This window comes from Nerophis lumbriciformis, linkage group LG11 (genome assembly GCF_033978685.3).
Source record: "Nerophis lumbriciformis linkage group LG11, RoL_Nlum_v2.1, whole genome shotgun sequence".
In the NCBI taxonomy this organism is placed as follows: Eukaryota; Metazoa; Chordata; class Actinopteri; order Syngnathiformes; family Syngnathidae; genus Nerophis; species Nerophis lumbriciformis.
The window spans coordinates 12,331,810-12,356,891 of NC_084558.2; the positions used below are offsets into that span (position 1 = coordinate 12,331,810).

Genomic DNA, 25,082 nt, shown 5'->3' on the forward strand with positions numbered 1-25,082 from the left:
GGGCAAATGCAGAGGACACATTTCACCACACATAGTGTGTGTGTGACTATCATTGGGACTTTAACTTTAGAAGTGTATTATCAATACATGATCGACGACCGATCAGATCAATATTTGTATGTTCTTAAAAATCATTTCGTGTTTACAAATTCTTATAATAATTCCCAGAACATAAGCAGACTTAAAGGGTTAAATGAGTAGCAGATAGTAGTTTTTGCTTTTGTTCTGTAGTGCACTCAAACAATAGCATGCAGTTAAATAGACTAAGGAATTAGTTTAAATATTGTGCTGATATTGTTGAACTGTCAATAGTACTCACTAATAATACATTGAAAAATGTACAGTTAATACATGTGATCGGTATTGGTATCGGTCGATCTCACTCAGATGATCGGAATCGGCAGCATAAACCCTTGATGGGAACATCGTGATTACATGCATTGTTAAATATTAAACATGAAGTACTTTGTGGACTGTTGGATGATGCAGGACTTGCCACCTGCAAAAGCAAACCTCAATTGTATTTTCTGCATTTAAAATACATGTAAAATATAAAGAAGTGTCCTGCCTTTTCACCCAGCCAGCTGGCTATAAGTCACTGCAGTGTTTCCATACAGCAGCTGAGCCAACTTGAGTTTTATAACACATTTTTGAAGAAAAATCACCAAAGTGGAGAGCAGGAGTAAAGAAGATCAAATGGTCCATGTTTTCATCCTTGGGAAATTAAACGTATAAACACTTGATCAAATAAGATGTCAAATGATAGACAAATGTTATCAGATTTTTTAATTTGGATTAATCAGAGGTTATTACTTGTGCAACTTAAAAAAAGCTCAATATTTGTACATAAATATATTTTTATTGCCAGAATGTCATCCAGGAACAATTTTAAAATGTATTACTTAAATGTACGTAATTTATTTGCTCAAAACTTGCTAACCATCTGATCTAAAGTCCAGGCAAGGTTAAATTGAAAGTCAAATCTGCCAGCGAGCAGACGAGTTTAAATCTCCTCACTCACCCTTGCACTCACCTGATCAATGGCTGGGTTAAGGTCAAAGAGCATGTGCAGTCAAATTAAAATTGTGTGCCATGTCTTGGTTTAACTCCTATCTTACTGACAGGATGCAGTGTGTTTCCCATAACAAGGTGACCTCGAACTATGTTAAGGTAACGTGTGGAGTTCCCCAGGGTTCGGTTCTTGGCCCTGCACTCTTCAGCATCTACATGCTGCCGCTAGGTGACATCATATGCAAATACGGTGTTAGCTTTCACTGTTATGCTGATGACACCCAACTCTACATGCCCCTAAAGCTGACCAACACGCCAGATTGTAGTCAGCTGGAGGCGTGTCTTAATGAAATTAAACAATGGATGTCCGCTAACTTTTTGCAACTCAACGCTAAGAAAACGGAAATGCTGATTATCGGTCCTGCTAGACACCGACACCTATTTAATAATACCACCAATTACACAAGGCGACTCTGTAAAAAATCTGGGTATTATCTTCGACCCAACTCTCTCCTTTGAGTCACACATTAAGAGTGTTACTAAAACGGCCTTCTTTCATCTCCGTAATATCCCTAAAATTCATTCCATTTTATCCACTAGCGACACTGAGATCATTATTCATGCGTTCGTTACGTCTCGTCTCGACTACTGTAACGTATTATTTTCGGGTCTCCCTATGTCTAGCATTAAAAGATTACAGTTGGTACAAAATGCGACTGCTAGACTTTTGACAAGAAGAAGAAAGTTTGATCATATTAAGCCTATACTGGCTCACCTGCACTGGCTTCCTGTGCACTTAAGATGTGACTTTAAGGTTTTACTACTTACGTATAAAATACTACACGGTCTAGCTCCATCCTATCTTGCCGATTGTATTGTACCATATGTCCCGGCTTATTAGTGATTCCCAGAGCCCCAAAAAAAGTCTGCGGGCTTTAGAGCGTTTTCTCTCTGGAATGCCCTCCCGGTAACAGTGAGAGATGATACCTCAGTAGAAGCATTTAAGTCCCATCTTAAAACTCATTTTTATACTCTAGCCTTTAAATAGACCCCCCTTTTAGACCAGTTGATCTGCCGTTTCTTTTCTGCTCCTCCCCCTATCTTTTGTGGAGGGGGGGGCACAGGTTCGGTGGCCACGGAGGAAGCGCTGGCTGTCCAAAGTCAAGACCCAGGGTGGACCGCTCGTCTGTGCATCGTTTGGGGACGTCTCTGCGCTGCTGACCTGTCTCCACTCGGGATGGTCTACTGCTGGCCCCACTATGGACTGGACTCTCACACTATTATATGTTAGATCCACTATGGACTGGACTCTCACAATATTATGCTAGATCCACTCGACGTCCATTGCACCGGTCGCTCAGGGGGGGGTTCCCCACATCTGCGGTCCCCTTCAAGGTCGTGATTTAGGGCTGTATAAATAAACATTGATTGATTGATTGATGATTGACTGATCTGCATACATACATGATTAATGTGATCATTTGTGATTAATCATATGAGTTAACTTGCTATTTTTGACAGCTCTATTTTTTATTTATTAAGTAAAGTGTCCATTGATTGCATGTTTAATACATTTATTGCAAAGTTTAATGAGTTGAATTAACCTTGAACACAGGAAAAATAGCAGGAGTTGCCTTAACCTGCTTTTTAAAATTAGACTTAATTTTGAAATATTATGATTTAAATCCTTCAGAAATGTTCTATTATTTATATTTTGTATCACTGCTTATCCTCACTATAACTTACTCTAAGTTTATTTTCTTGAAATGTTAAAGGGGCAGTTTGCAACCTTTAGGTGGAGGCCTAGAGTGCGCTAACTTTACAGTGTTGTCCGTAGGGATGTCACATGTTTAGTCAGATGAATCTACTTTTGAATTTGGATTTTTACCAATCACACATTACTACAGACCCCAATTTTATTGCAGAAAGTCCTTGCATGTGAGCATGTACGAGACAGCGGTCAGTGACAAGCATGAATGCCAGACAAGCAATTTTTATTCAGTATAATTAGTAATTGTGAAAAATATAGTCATTACATTTTCTGGTCTCATAAGATCTTCTGTGAATCTGAAGAATCTTTCACATGAGTACAATCGTTCCACTAAGACACACTGTATGTATTCGATATACACATATATATATGTATGTATGTGTGTGTGTATATATATATATATATATATATATATATATATATATATATATATATATATACATATACATATATATATATACGTATATACATATGCATGTAAGTATATACCTATGTGTATATACAATATATATAATTTGATATGCATGTTTTACACTTCAAACTATCAAACGATCTAATGTACGATGTATTAAGTTATGGTTTCATGTGAAAATGTCAAAAATCAAGTGCCGCAAGGGATGCTGGGAGTGCTTTCATTTTCCTAGCAAAAAATAAAACCCATCCATCCATCCATCCATTTTCTACCGCTTGTCCCTTACGGGGTCGTTTATTGAGATGTTTGATGTCTAGATGAGGTGGCGACTTGTCCGGGACCCCCCTGGATGGAGATGTTTGAAGTTTGAAAGAAAAAAGGCCCAGCATGTCAGCTATGTGTTAGAGGTGACTCAGTATGTTATTTTTAGTATTATTAGAAACTTTTCTCGTTACATTTAAGCCTTTTTTAACTTATACTATTGTTAGATTTTTTTTGTTAAATTTTATATTCAGAATATGAAAAACAAACAACAATTTAGACCAGGGGTGCCCATTACGTCGATCGCGAGCTACCAGTCGATCGCGGAGGATGTGTCAGTGCTCGCCAGCCAGGGATTAAAAAAAATAGACCTAAAAATGAGCGCTCATCAATCTTCACCAATACGTCACTTTATTGACATTCACGGCACTCGAGGGTCTTTTGAGATTATTAAGAAAAAATTAGTTGACAAACCTTTTATTTCAACAGACTCCCACCTGCCGTCAAAACTCTAAAGACCGACTGCACAGTTCCTGTCTTCACAATAAAAGCGCTGCTTCATCTTGCCTGCGCTAACAAAATAAGAGTCTCAGAAAGCTGGCGTGCACAAGCTAGCAAGACAGGAGTTTGCCGTCAATGTATTTCTTGTAAAATGTGTAAAAACGAGTATGGAAGCTGGACAATTAAGATGCCAAAAACCAACCACTTTCATGTGGTATTTTTTTCTCTCCATTTGAAAATGTGGTCGTTATCATCACCACTGTCTGATTCCAATCAATGCAAGTCATCAGAATCAGGTAATACACCAACTTATATTTTTATCTTCGTGAAAGAAAGGAATCTTTATGTGTTAAACATGCTTGTAATATCATTAAACACCTTTAACTTGTTAACAAAAACGTCTCTTTCATAAATATAAATGATATACATGAATGAGGTAGATCCCCTCGACTTGGTCAATTGAAAAGTAGCTCGCCTGCAGAAAAAGTGTGGGCACCCCTGATTTAGACACTCGTTTCCAAACCGGGTGTGAGGGTTCATTCTGTGTATCCCTTTTAGCACCTGGGCGCATTCATTCCATAGTAGATTGAAATTCAGATCATTTCAACTTCTTGGGAGTCAATCAGAAGTTTGATAATTAATTCAGTGGACACAGTTAAAGCGATAATATAAAGCACAATTGTGCTAATTAAGAAGACGGCCATTAAAGCGTGGTCATGGAAATAAACTCTTCTATTATAGGGAATGCTGCGTCTTGAAAGCCAATGGTGCGAACCCTCTTGTCAGTCATACACAATCTTTGTCTTAGTGGCTGGTGGCGGGACGCTATCATACAATCGCTCATGAGGAACAAAATTCAGTCGCAAAAATATGTGTGGGAGTATTTCAGCTTCAGAGCAAGATTGAACACTGTGCCAACTTTTTTGGAACGTGATGGCAACAGAAATAATTCACCCGAAGTTTGTTTAACTGCACTTAAAGATGTTCAGTGGTTAACTAGGAGGAGTTTGTGAAAGCGCCACCCCTTTTGTGCCTGAAAAACGGCCAACTTGTTTTTCACGTATGGGGTTTTTTTTGGCAGCACGGTGGCAGAGGGGTTAGTGCATCTGCCTCACAATACGAAGGTCCTGAGTAGTCTTGGGTTCAATCCCGGGCTCGGGATCTTTCTGTGTGGAGTTTGCATGTCCTCCCCGTGACTGCGTGGGTTCCCTCCGGGTACTCCGGCTTCCTCCCACCTCCAAAGACATGCACCTGGGGATAGGTTGATTGGCAACACTAAATTGTGAATGTGAGTGTGAATGTTGTCTGTCTATCTGTGTTGGCCCTGCGATGAGGTGGCGACTTGTCCAGGGTGTACCCCGCCTTCCGCCCGATTGTAGCTGAGATAGGCTCCAGCGCCCCCCGCGACCTCAAAGGGAATAAGCGGTAGAAAATGGATGGATGGATGCATTCGGCTCGCGCAGTCATGCCTTGCGTGCTCGCTCACATTCTGACCACGAGGGGGCGCGCGCACCCAAGTAGAGCGGGGCGCGCGCACGCACCGAACGGGCTCGCGCTGTGCTGTGTGCAGATGTGTCGCAGATTCTTTTCAAATCAAACGGACACGCCGGAAACTTCCGAGTTGCGGCATTTGAATGACCAATTAAACTGTTGGGACGACCACTTGGTGGTCGTGCTGGAAGCGGGACACCCGTTAGCGGTTCTCGCTAGCTCGGCAAGAGGCGGAGATAAGACGCCACTTTTTTTGGCAGGTCGGAGACGCGCGCGCTGATGGAGCTGTCAGCCATCGGCGAGCAAGTGTTTGCCGTGGAATCAATCGTCAAGAAAAGAGTTCGGAAGGTAACATGTACATCTATTATAGACTCTACAACAATCACTTCAGTTCAAATCTCCAACATATTGAACCGTTTTCCTTTCACCGTGTGAGAACGTTTAGCTCGGAAGCAAGGCGCCGTGGATAAAAGAGTGTGACAGATTAAAAGGGCAGCTAAGCTGGTTATATGGTTTAAAGATGTTTGTTGTTGTTGTTTTCCTGCTGCAAAGCAGTTTAGCGCGTATAGTGTTTATTTAACCACCATAGCTGCTGGCAACCTTTTGTTGGGGGCCTGTTGCCTTGCTGACAATCTTTTCATACAAATGAACACATTTTGTGTTGCTGCTTTAGGATTTCGCTCACAAACAGCTAATTGGCAATTTCAGTGCCCATATTCAATTATTTCTCTTTTCGCTACAGTTTTAATGAACTTTTGAAACATGTTTAAGAGTAGACAACCCATTCCAACTGTTATCTCTGTGCTATAATACTAGCTTCATTTTTTTCAATTAGTGAATATACTCGTCCTGTCAATCAGCAAACGCATACCTGTGAGAATATATAGTCCAATAATACTTTGTGGTTACTTGTTAACCGGGCTTTATAGCCCCTTTAAACAGTTTTGGTCAGCAGTAAATGCAGATTATACAGGCTAATGACAGTGAAGTGAAGTGAAGTGAATTATATTTATATAGCGCTTTTTCTCTAGTCAAATCAAATCAAATCAAATCAACTTTATTTATAGAGCACATTTAAAATTTACCACAGGGGTAGCCAAAGTGCTGTACAATGAGCAGGTTAAAAGATAAAACGAGTACCGAGCAAACACAACACAACACAAACAACACGATAAAAAATAAATAATTAAAATAGAATTAATAAAAACATAAAAACATAAAAACAGGATCACAGCAGGTGTATTATGGGGCGCCATTGCAGGATGGATATCACTCAGTGTTAAAAGCCATGGAATAAAAGTATGTTTTTAAGAGAGATTTAAAAACAGGAAGAGAGGAGGCTTGTCTAACACTCAGGGGTAGGTCGTTCCAGAGCTTGGGAGCAGCAACGGCGAAAGCTCTGTCACCTCTAAGCTTCAGCCTTGTGTCAGGGACCGTCAACAGCAGCTGATCGGCTGATCTTAAGGATCGGGTGGGGCAGTAAGGCTGAAGGAGGTCGGAGAGATAGGTTGGCGCGAGGTTGTATAGACATTTAAAAACAAATAAAAGGAGTTTAAAATGTATTCGGTAACGCACAGGGAGCCAGTGAAGGGACGCTAAAATAGGGGTGATGTGCTCACGTCTGCGGGTCTGTGTTAGCAGACGAGCAGCAGAGTTCTGCACGAGCTGCAGGCGGGCGAGGGAGGCCTGGCTAATGCCTACATACAGGGCATTACAATAATCAAGACGAGTCGAGATAAAAGCGTGGATTAATTTCTCAAGATCATGTCTTGATAGAAGCGGTTTCACTTTCGCTATTTGGCGTAATTGATAAAAGCTTTTTTGAACGACGCTGCTGATTTGTTTTTCGAATTTAAAATCTGAGTCAAACTTTACCCCCAGGTTTGTGACAGAGTCGCTGAGATACGGGGTCAGAGTGACGAGGTCAACGTTGGGGGAGGGAGAGCGACTTGGACCGAACAACATAACTTCTGTTGTGACTCAAAGCGCTTTACATAGTGAAACCCAATATCTAAGTTACATTTAAACCAGTGTGGATGGGACTGGGAGCAGGTGGGTAAAGTGTCTTGCCCAAGGACACAACGGCAGTGACTAGGATGGCGGAAGCGGGGATCGAACCTGCAACCCTCAAGTTGCTGGCACGTCCACTCTACCAACCGAGCCATACTGCCCCACAATGCAAAGACAGCAAGTTAAGTGTCTAAAAAGACAGACTATCAAGCTCGCTAGCTATAGTCAGATAGCACGTGCATGGATGGACACAGCTGCATCTTAATGAATGAGGTAAGATGAACATCTATTTCGATTGGGGATAAAGGTAAACAATGATCGATCAATTTATGAATTATAAAGAGCAAGATTTACATATTTTGATAACAATACAGGAGGAATATATGTTAATAAGGCCACAATAAATCATAACTTGTACTGCCTTTATAACGTGTTTCCTCTGCCACCAAGAGGCGAGCTGGAGTACTACACGTGGTAAACATGCTTCATTTCCACATCAATGTGACTAGTTCTTTTTCAGGTACAACATCTATATGTTACACATGTTTGCCTTTGTAAACATGCAAACCTACAGAGTTTGGATAAGTGTCACCATTTGCAGGAATTGGAGGATGATATACTGTTGTAGCAAAGTCAGACTGTAGTTCATCCATCCATCCATCCATTTCCTACCGCTTGTCCCTTACGGGGTCGTGGGGGGTGCTGGAATCTATCTGCACACGGGCGGAAGGCGGGGTACACCCTGGACAAGTCACCACTCATCGCAGGGCCAACACAGATAGACAGACAACATTCACACTCACATTCACACAGGAGGGCCAATTTAGTGTTGTCAATCAACCTATCCCCAGGTGCATGTCTTTGGAGGTGGGAGGAAGCCAGAGGGAACCCACACAGTCACATGCAAACTCCACACAGAAAGATCCCGAGGCCAGGATCGAACCCAGGACCTTTGTAGCTCATGAACATCTATTTAACATTAAGAATGTGACCTCCTCTTGTAACATTGGGCAAATACCGTACAGTAAATCACGTTAGTACATGTAATGTTTTAATTCCGTATAATCACAAGCATTAAAAGGGTGTCATTGTGTTTCTCAGTATTATTATATCCTCTAAAATAGGTCCAATTATCTTATCTCTGGTAACTTAAAACCTCATCTTTCCACAGGGGAACGTGGAGTACCTGTTGAAATGGAAAGGATGGCCTCCAAAGTGAGTATGACATGTGAAAAAAAAAGATCCTGAATTAAGGTCATGTCCAGACAAATGTGGATATTTAGAGGTTAATAAGTGTGTGAGGCCTAGTATAGGACTTAGTGTCAAAAATATACGTTTTTATGGGCGTGTCTTTTGCACTTTATGGGTGGTCTCAGAATGTACTCCCAGTGAATAGATACTGTACTGTACAATGGATAAGTAAAGTGTTCGGTGACATAATATGCATTGCTTGTCTAACCCTATACAGGTACAGCACATGGGAACCTGAGGAACACATTCTGGATCAGCGTTTAGTCCAAGCCTACGAAGAGAAGTAAGGTTTTATGGAACGAGAATTATGCTGAATGATTTGCTTGGGTGACAAGTGAATGACTCAGTGAGCTTGACAGGATTGATGATCATTTTATCAGACTGTTAACAGTCTTGTTTTTCCTAGAGAGCAGAGGGACAGGATGCTGAGTCACAAGAGGAAAGGATCCAAGGCCAAAAGACTCCTGCTGCAGGTTAGGTTTCATTCAGGGATCCCTCCAATGCTGACAACATTGGCACTTATTTCATAATTCTGGACCTATAAGTATGTGTACAGGTAAAAATTATCCCCAAAATAAACACAGTAGAGATTTTTGCTTGTTTTCAACTGGAGATGTCCGATAATATCGGACTGCCAATATTATCGGCCGATAAATGCTTTAAAATGTGATATCGGAAATGATCGGTATCGGTTTCAAAAAGTAAAATTTAAAACTTTTTAAAACGCCGCTGTACGGAGTGGTACATGGACGTAGGGAGAAGTACAGAGGGTCAATAAACCTTAAAGGCACTGCCTCTGCGTGCCGGCCAAGTCACATAATATCTACGGCTTTTCACACACACAAGTAAATGCAATGCATACTTGGTCAACAGCCATACAGGTCACACTGAGGGTGGCCGTATAAACAACTTTAACACTGTTACAAATATGCGCCACACTGTGAACCCACACCAAACAAGAATGACAGAACACATTTCGGGAAAACATCCACACCGTAACACAACAGAACAAATACCCAGAACCCCTTGCAGCACTAACTCTTCCGGGACGCTACAATATACACCCCCCGCTACCCCCCCGCACCCCACACACACCTCAATCCTGCCCCCCCCAACCCCACCCACCTCAACCTCCTCATGCCCAAATTCCAAGCTGATGTTTTGAGGCATGTTAAAAAAAATTATGCACTTTGTGACTTCAATAATAAATATGGCAGTGCCATGTTGGCATTTTTTTCCATAACTTGAGTTGATTTATTTTGGAAAACCTTGTTACATTGTTTAATGCATCCAGCGGGGCATCACAACAAAATTAGGCACAATAATGTGTTAATTCCACGACAGTATATATCGGTATCGGTTGATATCGGAATTGGTATTTAAGAGTTGGACAATATCGGAATATCGGATATCGGCAAAAAAGCCATTATCGGACATCTCTATTTTCAACTGAGTTTCAGCATATATTGGAACACCCACTTTGCGGGCCTGCATCTGTCTGCTGTTGTCACCTCCAGAAGACTGGAGGCAATTTCATATTGTGTAGTATTTGTTTTGGTAGCATGTTCATCCTGAATTATGCTACTTTCGGGTTATGACTCAAGCCTAATGCGATCTCCAAAATCAAGAGCACCATCGAGGGGGTAAAAAACCTGCGAAAAAAATTAGACCATGTGCTGAAAAACAAGAGAAAACGAAGGTAAGCTACTAGCATTCTATTTTACATCCTCTTCTACTGATGTTTTCCTGAAGATGCTTGAGAAAATGCTAAAAGAACACGAGGAAACAGGCTATGGTATCTATAGATGAGGGTTTATAGGAGTCTGTAAATCGCAATTTAATTATATTTTGTCTTTGATCATAACGTGAAGCATATCAGCTTTGAAGTAATCATACACATGACAAAACAATATAATTAAGTGATCAATATAATAGTTTTACATGCTTTTATCTACACCAGGTGTGCCCACACATTTTCAGTAGGTGAGCTACTTATCAAGTCGAGGAGATCTACACTGTGTGTGTGTGTGTGTGTGTGTGTGTGTGTGTATACTGTATATATATATATATATATATATATATATATATATACATATATATATATATACATATATATACATATATATATATATATATACATATGTACACATACTGTATATAGGGCTGTCAAAGTTATCACATTAATGTGATAAATACAAAAATGTTTGCGTTACCATAAATTAATGAAGATTAATCACAGTGTTTGTTTTGACCGCCAGAAGGAGGCGCGCATTGTACAGGCAGTGATCACGCCACACGCCAGTGTGACGATATTTAAAGCGATGTGCTCTGTTCCTACTTTCGCTTCAGAACAAACTCGCGTTTCTGACTGTCAAATTCTTTTTTTCATACTGAACTCGCAGCAGCCAGCGGTCATCTCACTAAATCCTCGCTTGCCGTGTATGTCAATCAAGGGACGAATGTGACATCATAGTGAAGATTGACGATAGGTAATTTTTAGGTTTATTTTGTTAATGCCTGGCGATCGACCGACACCCTCTTCAAGATTGACCGGTAGTTCGCAATCGACGTAATGGGCACTCCTGATTAACACTTTCTCTGCGGGGAAATTAGCTCGAGTTCTGTGGATGACGTCACACCAAGGAGGGGATGGCACATCGAGTCTGGCGATGGAAAGGAGGCATTCCAAGTACAATTAGTTATCTAACTGTTACTTTTACCAGTAACGAGTAATCTAATTAAATTATTTTATGTACATTACAACGCCATTATCGATATGTTGGATGTAAAGTAGCATGCTGGGGTTTTATGTAAAAATGACAGCGTTGGAAGCACAGCAAGTTCAATGCAGGAAGTAACATTTTACTAGAGAAGAAACAACCAGCACCACACTAAAATTAACTTGATATCAAATAGGAAGAGGCAACATCACAGAGCAAACAACACACACTTCTACTACTACTATGTGGGAATAATGAACAACAAATACATGATTTAAGGGACAAGCTTGCAATTCTACAATACCCTGTTTGTCGACAAGGAGACAAGACAGCCATCGTAGCAGATTAAATCTCTGTATTAACCAGAGGTAAAACAATCCAGTAAAAAGATTCAACAGAGCTGTTGCAAGAGCTAACAAACACACCTGAGCTAATGCTGCTCTTTCTGTCACTTTCACTGATGTCATATGTCACCGAGCAACAGGCCCCGCCTTTTAAAGGTACACACTTTCACACTCTGCTTTCATGAAACGTCTTTGAACTGCATACTGTACGCCAGATATTTGAAGTTTGTTTTTTTAAAAGTAACGCAATAATTAATTTCCCTAGTATTTAAGTATATTTATTAAATTGTAATTCCATTACTAATTAAATTTTCTGCAAAGTAATGAGTAACTATCATTCATTACTTTTTAAAAGTATTTTTCAAACACTGGTCCTTTACACACAAGCTATGGAGATGATATCAGTAGAAAAAACTGCATTTAGTTTAGATAATAATGAGTCATATATCGGAATATGGGATCCATTATTTAAATTTGTTTTAACTATTAAATGAACCAAAATATGACTTATTATATCTTTGTGGAAAATATTGGACACAGTGTGTTGTCTAGCTTATGAGATGCGATGCAAGTGTAAACCACTGTGACACTATTGTTCTTTTTTTTTTAAATTATTATTAATGTTTTTAATGATGATATCAATGAGGGTTTTTTTAATCACTGCTATTTTGAAATTGTTACTAATATTGATACTGTTGTTGATAATATTCATTTTTGTTTCACTACTTTTAGATTGTTCCGTGTCATGTTTGTGTGTCCTCAATTGCTCTCAATTGCTCTGTTTATTGCTATTTTGAATGTTGCCGGGTCGGGTTTGGTTTTGGAATTGAATTGCATTGTTATGGTATTGTTGTGTATTGTTTTGTTGGATTGATTAATAAATTCATTAAAAATAAAAAAAATAAAAAACACTGGTCCTTTAAGAGATGTATTTTTTTTTTAAATTAGTGACAAATGACATAACTTCTCCCTCCTGACCACCTTGGTGTAATTATTGTGTCCCCAATTGGTCATAAGTAATAATAAGGTGAATAATTTATTTAATCCTTTATCTAATTTACCTAATAGATTCTTATTGTGTCTAATCTTCATTCAGAATACGGTCTATACCATGGACCTTCGCAGTGCTCACAAGACCACGGACACGCCCCGACCACGTTTACGTCTCTCCCTAACCCGCTCACTGGGTCTGGATGAGGAAGACGAGGATGAGGAAGATGAGGGGAACGAGGAGGAAGATGAAGAGGAAGAAGAGGACCAGTCGTACAGTGACTGCAGTCAGTTGCTTTGTCACAACAACAACAAGCGGAGGCCACAGAACCAATGTCTTGACTCGAGGCCAGTGAGTCCAGCACAAGACGACTGTAAAAGCGAAGGTGAGGAAGAAGCAGATGAAGAGATGGTTGAATATGATGAGGAGGAAATTCTTGATACAGCAGAAAAAAGCCTTGACATGCCTAACGGTAAGTTTGTGAACAGCTGAACTCGTGAAACACGATTATATCAACAGCCATCTAAAACAGGGGTGTCAAAAAATTATTTGGATAAAAAATCTGAATATCAATCTAACCACAATATCGATCAAATACTAATACTACACTTAATATCAACAGCACCAATTTATGGATTCCAGCCGATCCTCCTCTTACATGTCTTGTACTGACTAACAATACCGACACATCAACAGTTAGTATTATTGTATCCTCTCTATAGACATTTATTAGTCTAACTGTTAACTTCCTGGGAATATCTGCTTACTTCCTGCTGCAGCACGGTTCCATCTACACTTCTTAAACTTTAATAAGCACTTATTTCTCGGTGTTGTTTCAATCTAGGTTAGCTTAGCTATTAGCATGCCTGTTCCTGGCTTGTTCTCAGGGTGTAAAATGTTGAGCCTCGTCCTCCAGTGATAATATTACTTGATAATGATACTTAAGATACAAAGAAATGCAGTTTATTTGCCATAATCAAAGTGATTATTATTAGCTTAGGGGAGCGGCACCACACTGTATATTGAGACCCATAATTAGCTGCCAGCCATTTGTCACCAGAAAGGATCGGCATTTGTGATCAGCATTAAAAGGTATTTCTCACGATGTCCGATCACATAATTTTTCATGAAAATCGGCTGATACCATTCAATTGGAACATCCCTAATACAGTTATTAGATATAACTAAAATAGTTTTTTCTAGCAGAAAAAAAATGTTGTTTGTTTTTAGGTCAGTGGACAAAATGTCTTTCAGGGAGTTTAATGGGGGCGTTACTATTTTTTGTCTCCTAGGTCAAAAGAGGGCAGGCAAGTGGAGCTCTACTATTGGCCGAGTGGACATGACCGACGCAGTCTGGAGACCTATCATTGGTCCAGGAGAGGTGACGGTCACAGACGTCACCCTCAACTCTCTCACCGTGACTTTCCGAGAGTCACATGCGGCCAAAGGCTTCTTCCGAGTGTGGGGGCTGGAAGTTTGAAGAACGAGAGCCAAGGTTTGGGGCAAAGAGGGATTATTAGTGTCAATGTGTACTCTCTCGTTGTCAACTTCCAGTCCAGTCTGTGCTTTGTTTTCATACACCTAAACAGGAACTGAAAGGTGTAAAATGGAAGTGAGGTTAGACACGCGTGCATGTGTGTTGCTAACATACACATACGCTGTATGTTGGCAATGCTAAAGAAACAAAGAAGCCAATATGAACAGTGATTCAATGTTTAGTGTCTATTTCCAAGTTTTAAGTTTTACAGTAGATCTCTGCTATTTGCCAGGGTTATGTTCTAAGACCACCCATAAATGTGAATAATGAACGCGTCTATTTGATTCTCTAAACACTATTACATGCCTCACAGTTATTAAACTCATTTAAATTTTAAGTGCACACATTGGAAACATTACAGGCATAAAGTATACAGTATTGTCCTGTATTGTGAACGTGCAGTTACGCAACATCGCGTCTAGTCAAAGCGTCTTCATGCTGGAAGAAATTGAGTGAATTAACGTGTGACACAGCACTCTCTGTTGGATTCATAGCTGCAGCACTCCTTTTTCCCCAGTAGTATTTTATCTTCTATCTATGCATATTAGTGAGCAATATGTAGTATTTCCATCTATCCATTTTCTACCGTGTGTCCCTCTTAGGGTCGCGGGGGGTGCTGGAGCCTATCTCAGTATTTATTACTATTTTTTGTTTTTCATTACGCTTTACTTCTGTTACTGTATGTAAAAACATGCAATGCAACAACGTAATTTCCCCATTGTGGGTTAAATAAAGGTCTGTCCTATTGTATCCTATCCAAACAACTTTCTCTTTAAGTCACTGTTTAAAAATAAATGATCATTTAAAGCAGAGAAAACAAATGCCAAAATGCGGATCAGCAGGGATCTACTGTATTGCTTGCTCCTTGCGTAGATGCTCTTCAAAGTCGCCACGTGCGGGCACACTTTTAACGGGAACACTAACATTTTTGAATGTAGTAAAAGTACAGAAAACAAATTTTGCACTATGAACTGACGAAATGACAAAATCTATCCGGGGAAACAACCAAGTTAATTGCACTAATAGATTATCATTGTATGTATTTATATTCTATGTTTTAAGTAAGTACAGTAATAATGAACAAACATTAAACCTAGTGCAGGTACTCCTGCAGTCTATTTTAAATGAAGAGTATAAGTTGTTCATTCATTTGATTAATTTATTTCAGGCAATGACACAGACAAAATACAAGGTAGACAACATATATAATAATATGAATTCATATAGTGCAAAAGGGATTGTGCAGTATGTACACATGACAATCAAGTTTTGCCTGAACGTTATCACGAGGAACAAAAGATCTGTGCTACAACAAACTGCTGTTGTCCAACATGTTGTACATAGTGTACATCAATACACGTATCGACATGGAGTGTGTTGTAGTATTTGTATCACATACTATTCAACATTGCTTACCACCATAGTGAGTACTCCCCTCAATTTTCTGCAAACATTTGATCTTGTCAAAGAAAAATACTACATAAATGATGATCAGATGTACTTAAGAGTAGTCAGTGTACAGCTTCTATAGCAGGAGAGGTCATCGGAACACACAGATATTATTGTCGGAAAAGCTGCCAGCAAAAGTGAGGGCAACTCCGATATTTAATGTGAAGATATTCATCAGCTTCATCTTGGAGCATCTTCCTCAGCAAGGCACTTGTTATCTTGGAGGTGTGCTTGGGCTCCTTATAATGCGGACAAGTTTCCATAAGGAAGACATCATGCTGTGTACTTCGCAGTACATGTTGGAAATCATGTTTTCTTTCTGTGAATCGCAGCTCCCCAGACCCGGCAGCACTCATGCAGCCCCAGACCATAACGCTACAAGACACAATTATCTTGTGTTGCCAGTTATTTATGTAGAGCCAAGTGGGAGAATGTTAAATAAATAAATATATATTTTAATGATCACTTAAATGTGTCATTAATTAATTATAATTGGAATTAAATACTAAAAAGTGTAATTGATTCATTTAAATCACAATTAAGTTTAATTGTTTAATCATTTGCCAATTGATGTGATTTTTTTAATGTATTAATAAATTATTGATTTCATTAATGATACAATTAATAAAAAAAATTTTTTTTTAATTTGGTCCCGTTTAGCCGTGTCAGGGCTTTGTGAATTTATTTTATCTGTCCAACTCGGCTCCAGCCCCCCGTGACTCCGAAAGGGAAAAGCGGTAGGAAAATGGATGCATGGATGGAAACTCCACATGTCAAAGTCAATGGGCGGTGCTGACACAAATCTAGTCCAATCATTGCAAAGTGGAAGTGCCGGGTAACTAATCAGGTGTTAGGATCTGCCAAAATACATTCCTGAAGCGCTGACAAGGGCCCAATGGGGAAAGAAACCAAGAATAAATCTTCAGAAAAAATACTTGAATGTGTAAATAAATAATGAAATCATTAAATAAACAATGACATCAATAATTAATTAAATGATTAAATTAAATTTTAAAGGCAGCGTAGCTCAGATGGAAAAGTGGTTGTGCCAACAACTTGAGGGTTCCTAGTTCGAATCCAGCTTCCACCATGCTAGTCACAGCCGTTGTGTCCTCGGGCAAGACACTTCACCTACCTCGCTCCTGATGGGTCAAGGTTAGCGTCTTGCAAGGCAGCTTCAGCCATTAGTGTGTCAAAGTGTGTGTGTGAATGTACACGTTGGGTATCGTGCTGGTATAGTAAGTGCTACATAAATACAGACCATTTTACATTAGATGAATTATTCCAATTATAATTAATGACACATTTAAAGAGGAACTGCATTTTCTGTAGGAATATAAGACAATAACACATATTTTTTCTTCTTTTTATGCATTCTAATTTGTAATATATGGCAAATACAAGGTGGCCAAAAATGAAGCTAATGGGAGTCTATAGAGCCCTCTAAAAAAGAACATCCAAAAACCGCCAACAATACTGCATTTACATGTTGTGACTTGAATATTAACCATGTATCATCAACATTGTTGTGATAAGAGCTAATGCTGAGGAACTACTTTGAGCGGCGCCGTGATCACAGAGAGGTAAATAACTTGAGCCTCTGAGTTGGTGACCATTTTACTAAATAATAAATCATGCCTCTCACGTGTATAGTAGAAGGTTGTGGCCATAAGCAGAGAAGTTGTTTAACTTTGACATTTAACTCAGACCCAGAGATCGCGAGAAAGACAGAAAAAAAGTCTGGATCATCATTTGTCCCAAAGTAGTCATTGTTGACTCATGAAGTGAGCCATTATTTATAGTTGTTGTTGAAGGAAATGGCAAACGTTGTGATGTGTCCGTGAAATCAATGTGCTGCCGTAATGCTTCAAATTACCAATTACTACATTAAATATTGTATATACTTACAGCATGCGTATAAAACCTTGATGGAGGTTTTAGAGCCCTTTATAGGCGCAGTAGATTGACTTCCTATTGTTTCTATTGTTAGCTGAGCTATGCTAGCGGATATTTACGAGTTAGAATGCATTGGGGGAAAAAAACGTGTTTGCTTGTCTCACATAAATATTCTGAATGATACACAATTCCAAAAAAGTGCAGTTTCCCTTTTAGTAATTATTTAAAGATGCATATAATTTGGGTTCTCCGTAGCTATTTAGACAATAATGGCAGTGACTCATTTTCAATAGTAAATTCATTCAAGCTGTACACTGACTACTCTAAAGTATATCTAAGTTGTTGTAATGAGAGATACTGTATCTCCAGCTGTATCAATCTCAGTACATTGATTAAAAAAAGAGCAAATTAAGTGAAGTGAAGTGTACCTTTTAGTCCTGGTGTTAATTTAGTCTTGATACTGTAGCAATACAAGTAGTCTGTTCTACAATGCTTGACCTTTTACATTGAGATCAAACCCAGGAAATTGAGATAAATCACTTCTTGCAAAGCACTGGAGGGAACTGAAATGATAAGAAGATTATAATGTTGCAAAAGTTCTAATAAGTGACTTAAAAGAAGATCTATGTCTGGAAGTTATCTCACAAGAACGTTGGTGGACAAAACTGAAACTGCAGGGAGTGAAGTCCCTGACGTTTCATTATTTATTATTTACTTTGGTTGTTTCACTGAGTGTAGTACTCGTAAACTAAGACTTGAAAAATAAGCAAAAATGAAGACTAAAAGGAGTCTTTATTTTTCTACATGAAACCGAATGTATGTGTATTCTTTAGAGGAGATACCTGTTTACTTGTTGGGGTCTTCAACCTTGTCCAGGCCAAGGACCCCCAAAATGATGAAGGGATGGAATGGGGACCCCCTACTTACATATCTTGTATTAAAGTTGTGTTTTGAATTAAACTGGATATAAAAGTACCTTGTTATTGTGCAATATTCACCTGCATTCTCTGGAGGGGATACTGGTGGTCCTCGGGTTATGAACGAGTACCAGACTTTCCTAGAAGTTGACTTTTAGTGTAAGTCAGATTTTATTTCTAAAATATTCATAAATGAACAACCTAAATGACTGACAATGTACATAAAACACATGAAGGACATTTAAAAGATTACATAAAGAGTTTAAATGAAAGAATAATAAAAAGAGAACAACTCATTATGTGAGCAATCTTTCTAGAGACAATTATTTATTATTTGTTATTAATAATGATTTGTGTCTCACCGTCAAGTCACAGTAGTCGTGTATACTGTACTTTTTTTTAATCCACTGCGGTTGTCTTTCTGGCATTTATACCTTAGGTATATTATCCTAGGCTAGTAAGGAAGGATAAACTATTCTTCCCCAACCAGATCATGTAACGTCACAGACTCATGACCACTCTAGTTTTCATAGTACTTGTTATCTTCAAGGAGGATCTCTATTGTGATAATCAAGAAAAAGGTAACAACTACAAGGTTTACTCTAGATTGCCAAGATACCTGTGGTGGTGGGGGCGTGGCTAGGGGTGTGGTCAATATGACATCACATTATTTGCAGTGATGCATATATTTTCTTTAAAAAGGCAAAAAAAAATGTATACATGCATTTAAAACAAATCTGTTATTATTAACTATAATATTAATGTATATTTTTTCTTACATAACATTGTTTTGCTCGATTTTTCAATTGTTGCTGCTTATTGTACAATGTACTTTGTTGAGATGTTTTTCTTTTCTAGAGACTACTCCAATCCTTCTGGTCACTCTGTCTTTATTAAAAACGACTGGTAACAAATCTAGCATCTATTTCTGGTGTTATTGTAGACTGTACCATGTCGGCGACTTAAGGTGCAGAGAGCCTGATGCCACACTTGCTTCGCGCTGATGGAAGCCTTTCTCGCCTAATATGGGAACTGAAATTTTTTGGGGAATGTTGCCTATCAGTCACAATCATTATGAGAGACAAGAAGACAATCAATATAAAATGTGACTCACTCGATGGACTGTTTGGTCAAACTATGACCACATCGCCAACATCTGCTCCAGACAGCGTATGCGTATGGCTTACGTCATCACAACATTCGGTTTCGGCAGCACTGTTTCATTGTTCCGGCCAAATCTCCGGTGCATCACGGTTCCACGACCAGGACGAAAACCACATTATTCCTCATGAATCTGAGGCTCGAATAACGGCCAGACTCTCCTCTCCAGCACCCTGGAATAGACTTTCCCCGGGAGGCTGAGAAGTGTGATCCCTCTATAATTGGAACACACCTTCCCGTCCCCTTTCTTGAAAAGGGGGACCACCACCCCGGTCTGCCAATCCAGAGGTACCGCCCCAGACTTCCCGCTATGTTGAAGAGTCGTCTCAGCCACGACATTTGGAGTAGCAGTGAAATGTTTTTTGGTTTTTTTTAACTGTAAAATTGTATTACATGTGTAATGAACCATTCTTGTAGCTTACAATACATATATAGAATGTATATACCAGGGTGACACAAAATAAGCATTCATCACCTAAACTTGAATAACTTTTGAAATAATTAATCAATACTTTTTATATTTCAGATTTACCAAGAAGAATTAATGTTCTAAAAGTTTAGAAAATTTCAACTTCGAAATTGAACAAAAGACATTTATAGTTGAGGCCTATTTTCGGCTGAATTCTATCCACGCGGCTTAATTGCAATTCAAAGAACGGTTTGGATGTCGTGAATTTCCTACCCACACAATGATCTACAGATGGGTCAACAAGTTCCGAACCCATGGGACTGTTAATAACCTCAATCGTAAAGATACTAACAGACAATCACACTCTGGACGACCGAAATCATCAAGGACACCACAGAACGTTGATGCAGTCAGAGACTCTGTTGTTCGCAGCCTACGCAAGTCTGTGCGTCGACGAAGTCAGGAGCTTGGAATGAACCGGGAGTCTGTGCGGAGAATTTTGATCGCAGATCTCGACCTCTATCCTTACAGGATACAGATTAAACAAAAGCTTACACCTGCCGACATGAGGAAACGAGTGATCATGTGCCAGTGGTTTTGCGATAAGATTGACGCTGCGCCAGACTTCTTTGACAATGTCTGGTTTTCGGATGAGGCACATTCAGGTCATGTGAATGAACAACATATTTTGGGGTAGCACACCCCCTGAGTATTGTCTGCAAAGGCCATTACACTGTGTCAAGTGCACTGCATGGGTCGCCATCTCCAAACATGGCATCATTGGACCATTCTGGTTCGAGGACGACAACGAGTGGTTTGTGACAATCAACACCGAGCGATATGTTCAGGTGCTTGGCAAATTCTGGACAGCACTTGGTCGACGAAGAGGGGTCGTCAGGGACCTCCCGTGGTTCCAGCAGGATGGTGCCACCCCCCACACCTCAAACGATGAATTGGCATGGCTACAGCATCGTTTCCCTGACCGACTGATCAGCCGCAAGTGTGACCCGAAGTGGTTGCCGCATTCACCGGACTTGAACACCCCAGATTTTTATCTGTGGGGATACCTTAAGGACAGGGTGTATGGCAACAACCCCCAGACTATCCCTGATCTGAAGGCAGCAATCACAGCAGCAATAAGAGCGATCCCAAGGTAAGAATGTGGGAGGGTCATCGAGAACTTTGCCCGCCGGATCCAAATGTGCTTGCAGCAACGGGGAGCTCATTTAGAGCACATTTTTTGAGCGCCAGTTAAACAAAGAGTTGTTGTGGTACAGACTTGAAACTTTAGAGATGTCTGCTACATTGACTTAACCTAATGTAGCTGAATTTTTGTGTTAATCTAAATACAATTTTGGAAGTTATTCGATTTTTATTGATGAATGTTTTTTTTGTGTCACCCTGGATATAAAAAATGTATATTTTTTCATTAGTCTACAGATAAACATTTTTTTCACTAATAGAAACGTACAGGCATCATTTACCAGTTTACTTTGCCCTCCTATTGTAATGACACGTATACATAATCATGGTCATACTTGCCAAGCCTCCCGGATTTTCCGGGAGACTCCCGAAATTCAGCGCCTCTCCCGAAAACCTCCCGGGACAAATTTTCTCCCGAAAATCTCCCGAAATTCAGGCGGAGCTGGAGGCCACGCCCCCTCCAGCTCCATGCGGACCTGAGTGACGTGTTGACAGCCTGTTCACACGTCCGCTTTCCCACAATATAAGCAGCTAATGATTGAGGGCGAGTTCTTGGTTTCTTATGTGGGTTTATTGTTAGGCAGTTTCATTAACGTCCTCCCAGCGCGGTAACAACACACAACAACAGCAGTCAAGTTTTCGTCTACAGTAAAGCAGTTCGTCTGCCGTAAACAGCAATGTTGTGACACTTTTAAACAGGACAATACTGCCATCTACTGTACATGCATATGTGACCCACCCATAATGTGTCACATTTTTGTGTTGATTTATTTATTTTATTTTGTGGTTTGAATTCGTTTTTGGAGCTGTCATTACACATTTATCAGTATTCACATTGGTCAGTAGGGGGCAGTAGGGCGTTTCTTCCCAATTGAATGCTATCACCTGCAGACCGGAAGTGTCTTGTCATTCTGATGAGCGTGACCAGTCTGTGAACAATTGAAACGTCCTGTGTGCTTTTTCCTCCTGTATAACAGGTTAGTTTTGGTGAATCAACTCACTGAATAATATCCATGTGATCTTTATAAGTTTAAGTACACATTCTGATGGTGGAGCCTAACTCTAAAGTGTTTGTGAGTTGTAGTTTGTATTTGTGAATGAATCCAGTGCATAGCTGCAGTAATCAATACAAAAAGGCGACGTGAGTGCGCAATGTTTATATAGGAACTTCTGATCCTAATTCAGACTCCCAAATTAGAGCTCCCGTTTTCTTATTGATTTTATAATGTATATTTTTATAATGTGTGTGTTCTGAAATAGTGACAGAGAATAGAACAAGGATGGACAATTCAACCCTTAACTCAACAATGAGTAGATGAGTGTTATGTGTGTGTATATGTGTAAATAAATGAACACTGAAATTCAAGTATTTCTTTTATTTATTTATATATATATATATATATATATATATATATATATATATATATATATATATATATATATATATAAATATGTGTGTGTAATAAAAAAAATATATATATATAGCTAGAATTCACTGAAAGTCAAGTATTTCTTATATATATATATATTGACCACCCCCCACCTCCCGAAATCGGAGGTCTCAAGGTTGGCAAGTATGATCATGGTGATGTTGTTGATTACTCTGGTTTGACTTGACCAATTTACAGAATCATTTAAAATGCAGTGCCGAAATCTGCACTTTGGACAAAATGCTAAATGAGTTATGAGAGTTCAGAAAAAAACATTGTCCAGTACAGTATTGACCCAAATACTGTAGTAACTAAATATATGGGCTTAATTAGTTCTATGATGGTCTTCCTAACTCAAAACTGCACAATGTTAACATGTGATTTGCTTTTTGAAAAGAAAAACAAACTTTTAGATAAGAAATATTGTATGAAAAACAATAAAATAGAATGTACTGGTGTTGTGAAGTAATGTAGTAATAATGTGCAGAAATTACCTTAGAAAGTGGACTTCCATTACAGGTCCTTTCAGCTGATTCTCCATTGAACACTTCATCAGCAGCTTTTCCATATTTTCATGGCTAAATGTCCACCTCTTAGAAATGTTAGCGCCTTGTGCTTGCTTGGTTTCAGTATGGTGAAGACGAGCAGCGCTGCACTCCAACTATCTCACCACATCGGCTACAGGCTCGGTTATGTTTTTAATGCAGTTTCTTTAATTCACTTAACATTCACTATTTCTTCTCTTTAACAATCAATTTCTCCGTTCCAATGGTTGGAAACAAAGTTATATCGAGCTCTAGCTGTAAGCTAATTCTAGCAAAGAAGACCGGATGTTTCTCCCGCTTATGACAAATCACTACGCTGACTAGCGGTGGTGAGGCTCAGAACTAATGTATCCTTGCAACTTAAAGCATAACTAAAAGCCAGGACAGCATTTATAAATACTCCTAAATCGAGTTTGATCATACTATCCTTATCAGTGAAATAAACAACTAGATTAAAACTACTGTACACAAATATTCATCTTTTAGATTAGTTTAACATGGCTCAACCCTAACCAGCTACCTGCTGCTCTGCAATTATAATTCTCTAGACCCCCAAATATAAAACATAACTTCTATTTGGGTTAGTACAGTAATGCTAACATACTGTATTTCTCATGCACAAGCTTTTAAAAAATTAATACCAGAGAAGTATTTTTTTCCCAATGGTACAAACATACTTTATTGTACAATTAATTTATTGGAAAAAACAGTCAGACCACCAAAATAACTTAGAAAAAAAATAATAATGAAAATGGAGCAACAGTTATTTTTGCTTTCTCTCAGCAAGCACCAAAATTGTCGACAAGAGGAACAAAAAAAACAAGTGGTCAAAATTCCATTTGAATACTTAATATATAAATAAGTCTTACTTCCAGTATTTTTCTCTCTCTGTTGGAGCGGAAATGATAAAAAAAACATTTTGTTCAGTTGCCATCAGTTTGTACAGTGACTATGTTTCCATCTATATTCCTGTACTTCAAGGAGGATGGTGCAATGTCTTCTCTCCGCAGTGTCGTTTTGCATCAACTTATCTTTAATACAAAACAAAACCATTTATCCAATAATTCTTGTAGCATCAAGTTGTATTTCCCAAAAATAAAATTAAATAATATATCGATTTATATATATATTTATATATATAAAAGACATTTTTTTCCTTGTTTTTTTATTTTCTTATAAAATAAGTCTCAAGATATATTGCCACCGAGTTCAAACGCATACCCCATACCCAGCAACCTTTTGGAGGAAAAATAGTGAGCATGTTTTCATAAAAAGCTAGTTTGAAATCTAATCGAGCCTCACGTCGGCTTTTCACATGCAAGTTATAGGATTAGTCAGGTGTGGGATTTGTCGACTCTGCAAAAAACAAACACTGAAAAAAGGCGCATCGGTGCGTGTGGCGTCCAACACCTTGTACTGAACCTCCAAGGACAGAAAGATCTCAATACTATACAGTCAATCAGTAATTGGGTGTTTTTCCTGTACACATACAGCAAATATTCAATTGGAAGGGGGGAGTTTAAATTATATACACAAGGGTTTTTGTACAGCTTTCATTTTCATTATAAAATACAGTATGTAAATGCAACATTTCAGAACTTTGTACAGTACTAACATGTGTGAGAGAGATTGAATCAGAGGATCTAGACAGAAAATTTGCAAACTTCTGCAGCGACCCCAAAGAAATGAATAATAAAAAAAAAATCTGTACACAAATTTAAATTAGACCGACTGCACTTTTTAAAGTTGGCCAGTTCTTTGGAGAACGGAGT

General features: G+C 39.0%; 1 protein-coding gene across 1 annotated transcript; it reads left to right on the forward strand.

Annotated features, from left to right (window-relative positions):
- The first annotated feature begins 5,528 nt into the window (after positions 1-5,528).
- On the forward strand, positions 5,529-15,050 carry cbx7b (chromobox homolog 7b). The gene is made up of 6 exons (XM_061967360.1): positions 5,529-5,795; positions 8,629-8,672; positions 8,926-8,991; positions 9,115-9,181; positions 12,869-13,148; positions 14,056-15,050. Exons 1-6 carry the CDS (start codon positions 5,727-5,729, stop codon positions 14,241-14,243), a joined length of 714 nt encoding a protein of 237 aa, XP_061823344.1. The 5' UTR covers positions 5,529-5,726; the 3' UTR covers positions 14,244-15,050.
- The last annotated feature ends 10,032 nt before the right edge of the window (positions 15,051-25,082 follow it).

What these genes read in the sequence shown, in the direction of transcription:
- cbx7b (XM_061967360.1), top strand. Translation starts at nt 5,727, where the DNA reads ATGGAGCTGTCAGCCATCGGCGAGCAAGTGTTTGCCGTGGAATCAATC. An exon ending in GTCCAAGCCTACGAAGAGAA is followed by an intron (nt 8,992 to 9,114) that starts GTAAGGTTTTAT and finishes TGTTTTTCCTAG; the next exon opens with AGAGCAGAGGGACAGGATGC. An exon ending in AGACGACTGTAAAAGCGAAG is followed by an intron (nt 13,149 to 14,055) that starts GTGAGGAAGAAG and finishes TTTGTCTCCTAG; the next exon opens with GTCAAAAGAGGGCAGGCAAG.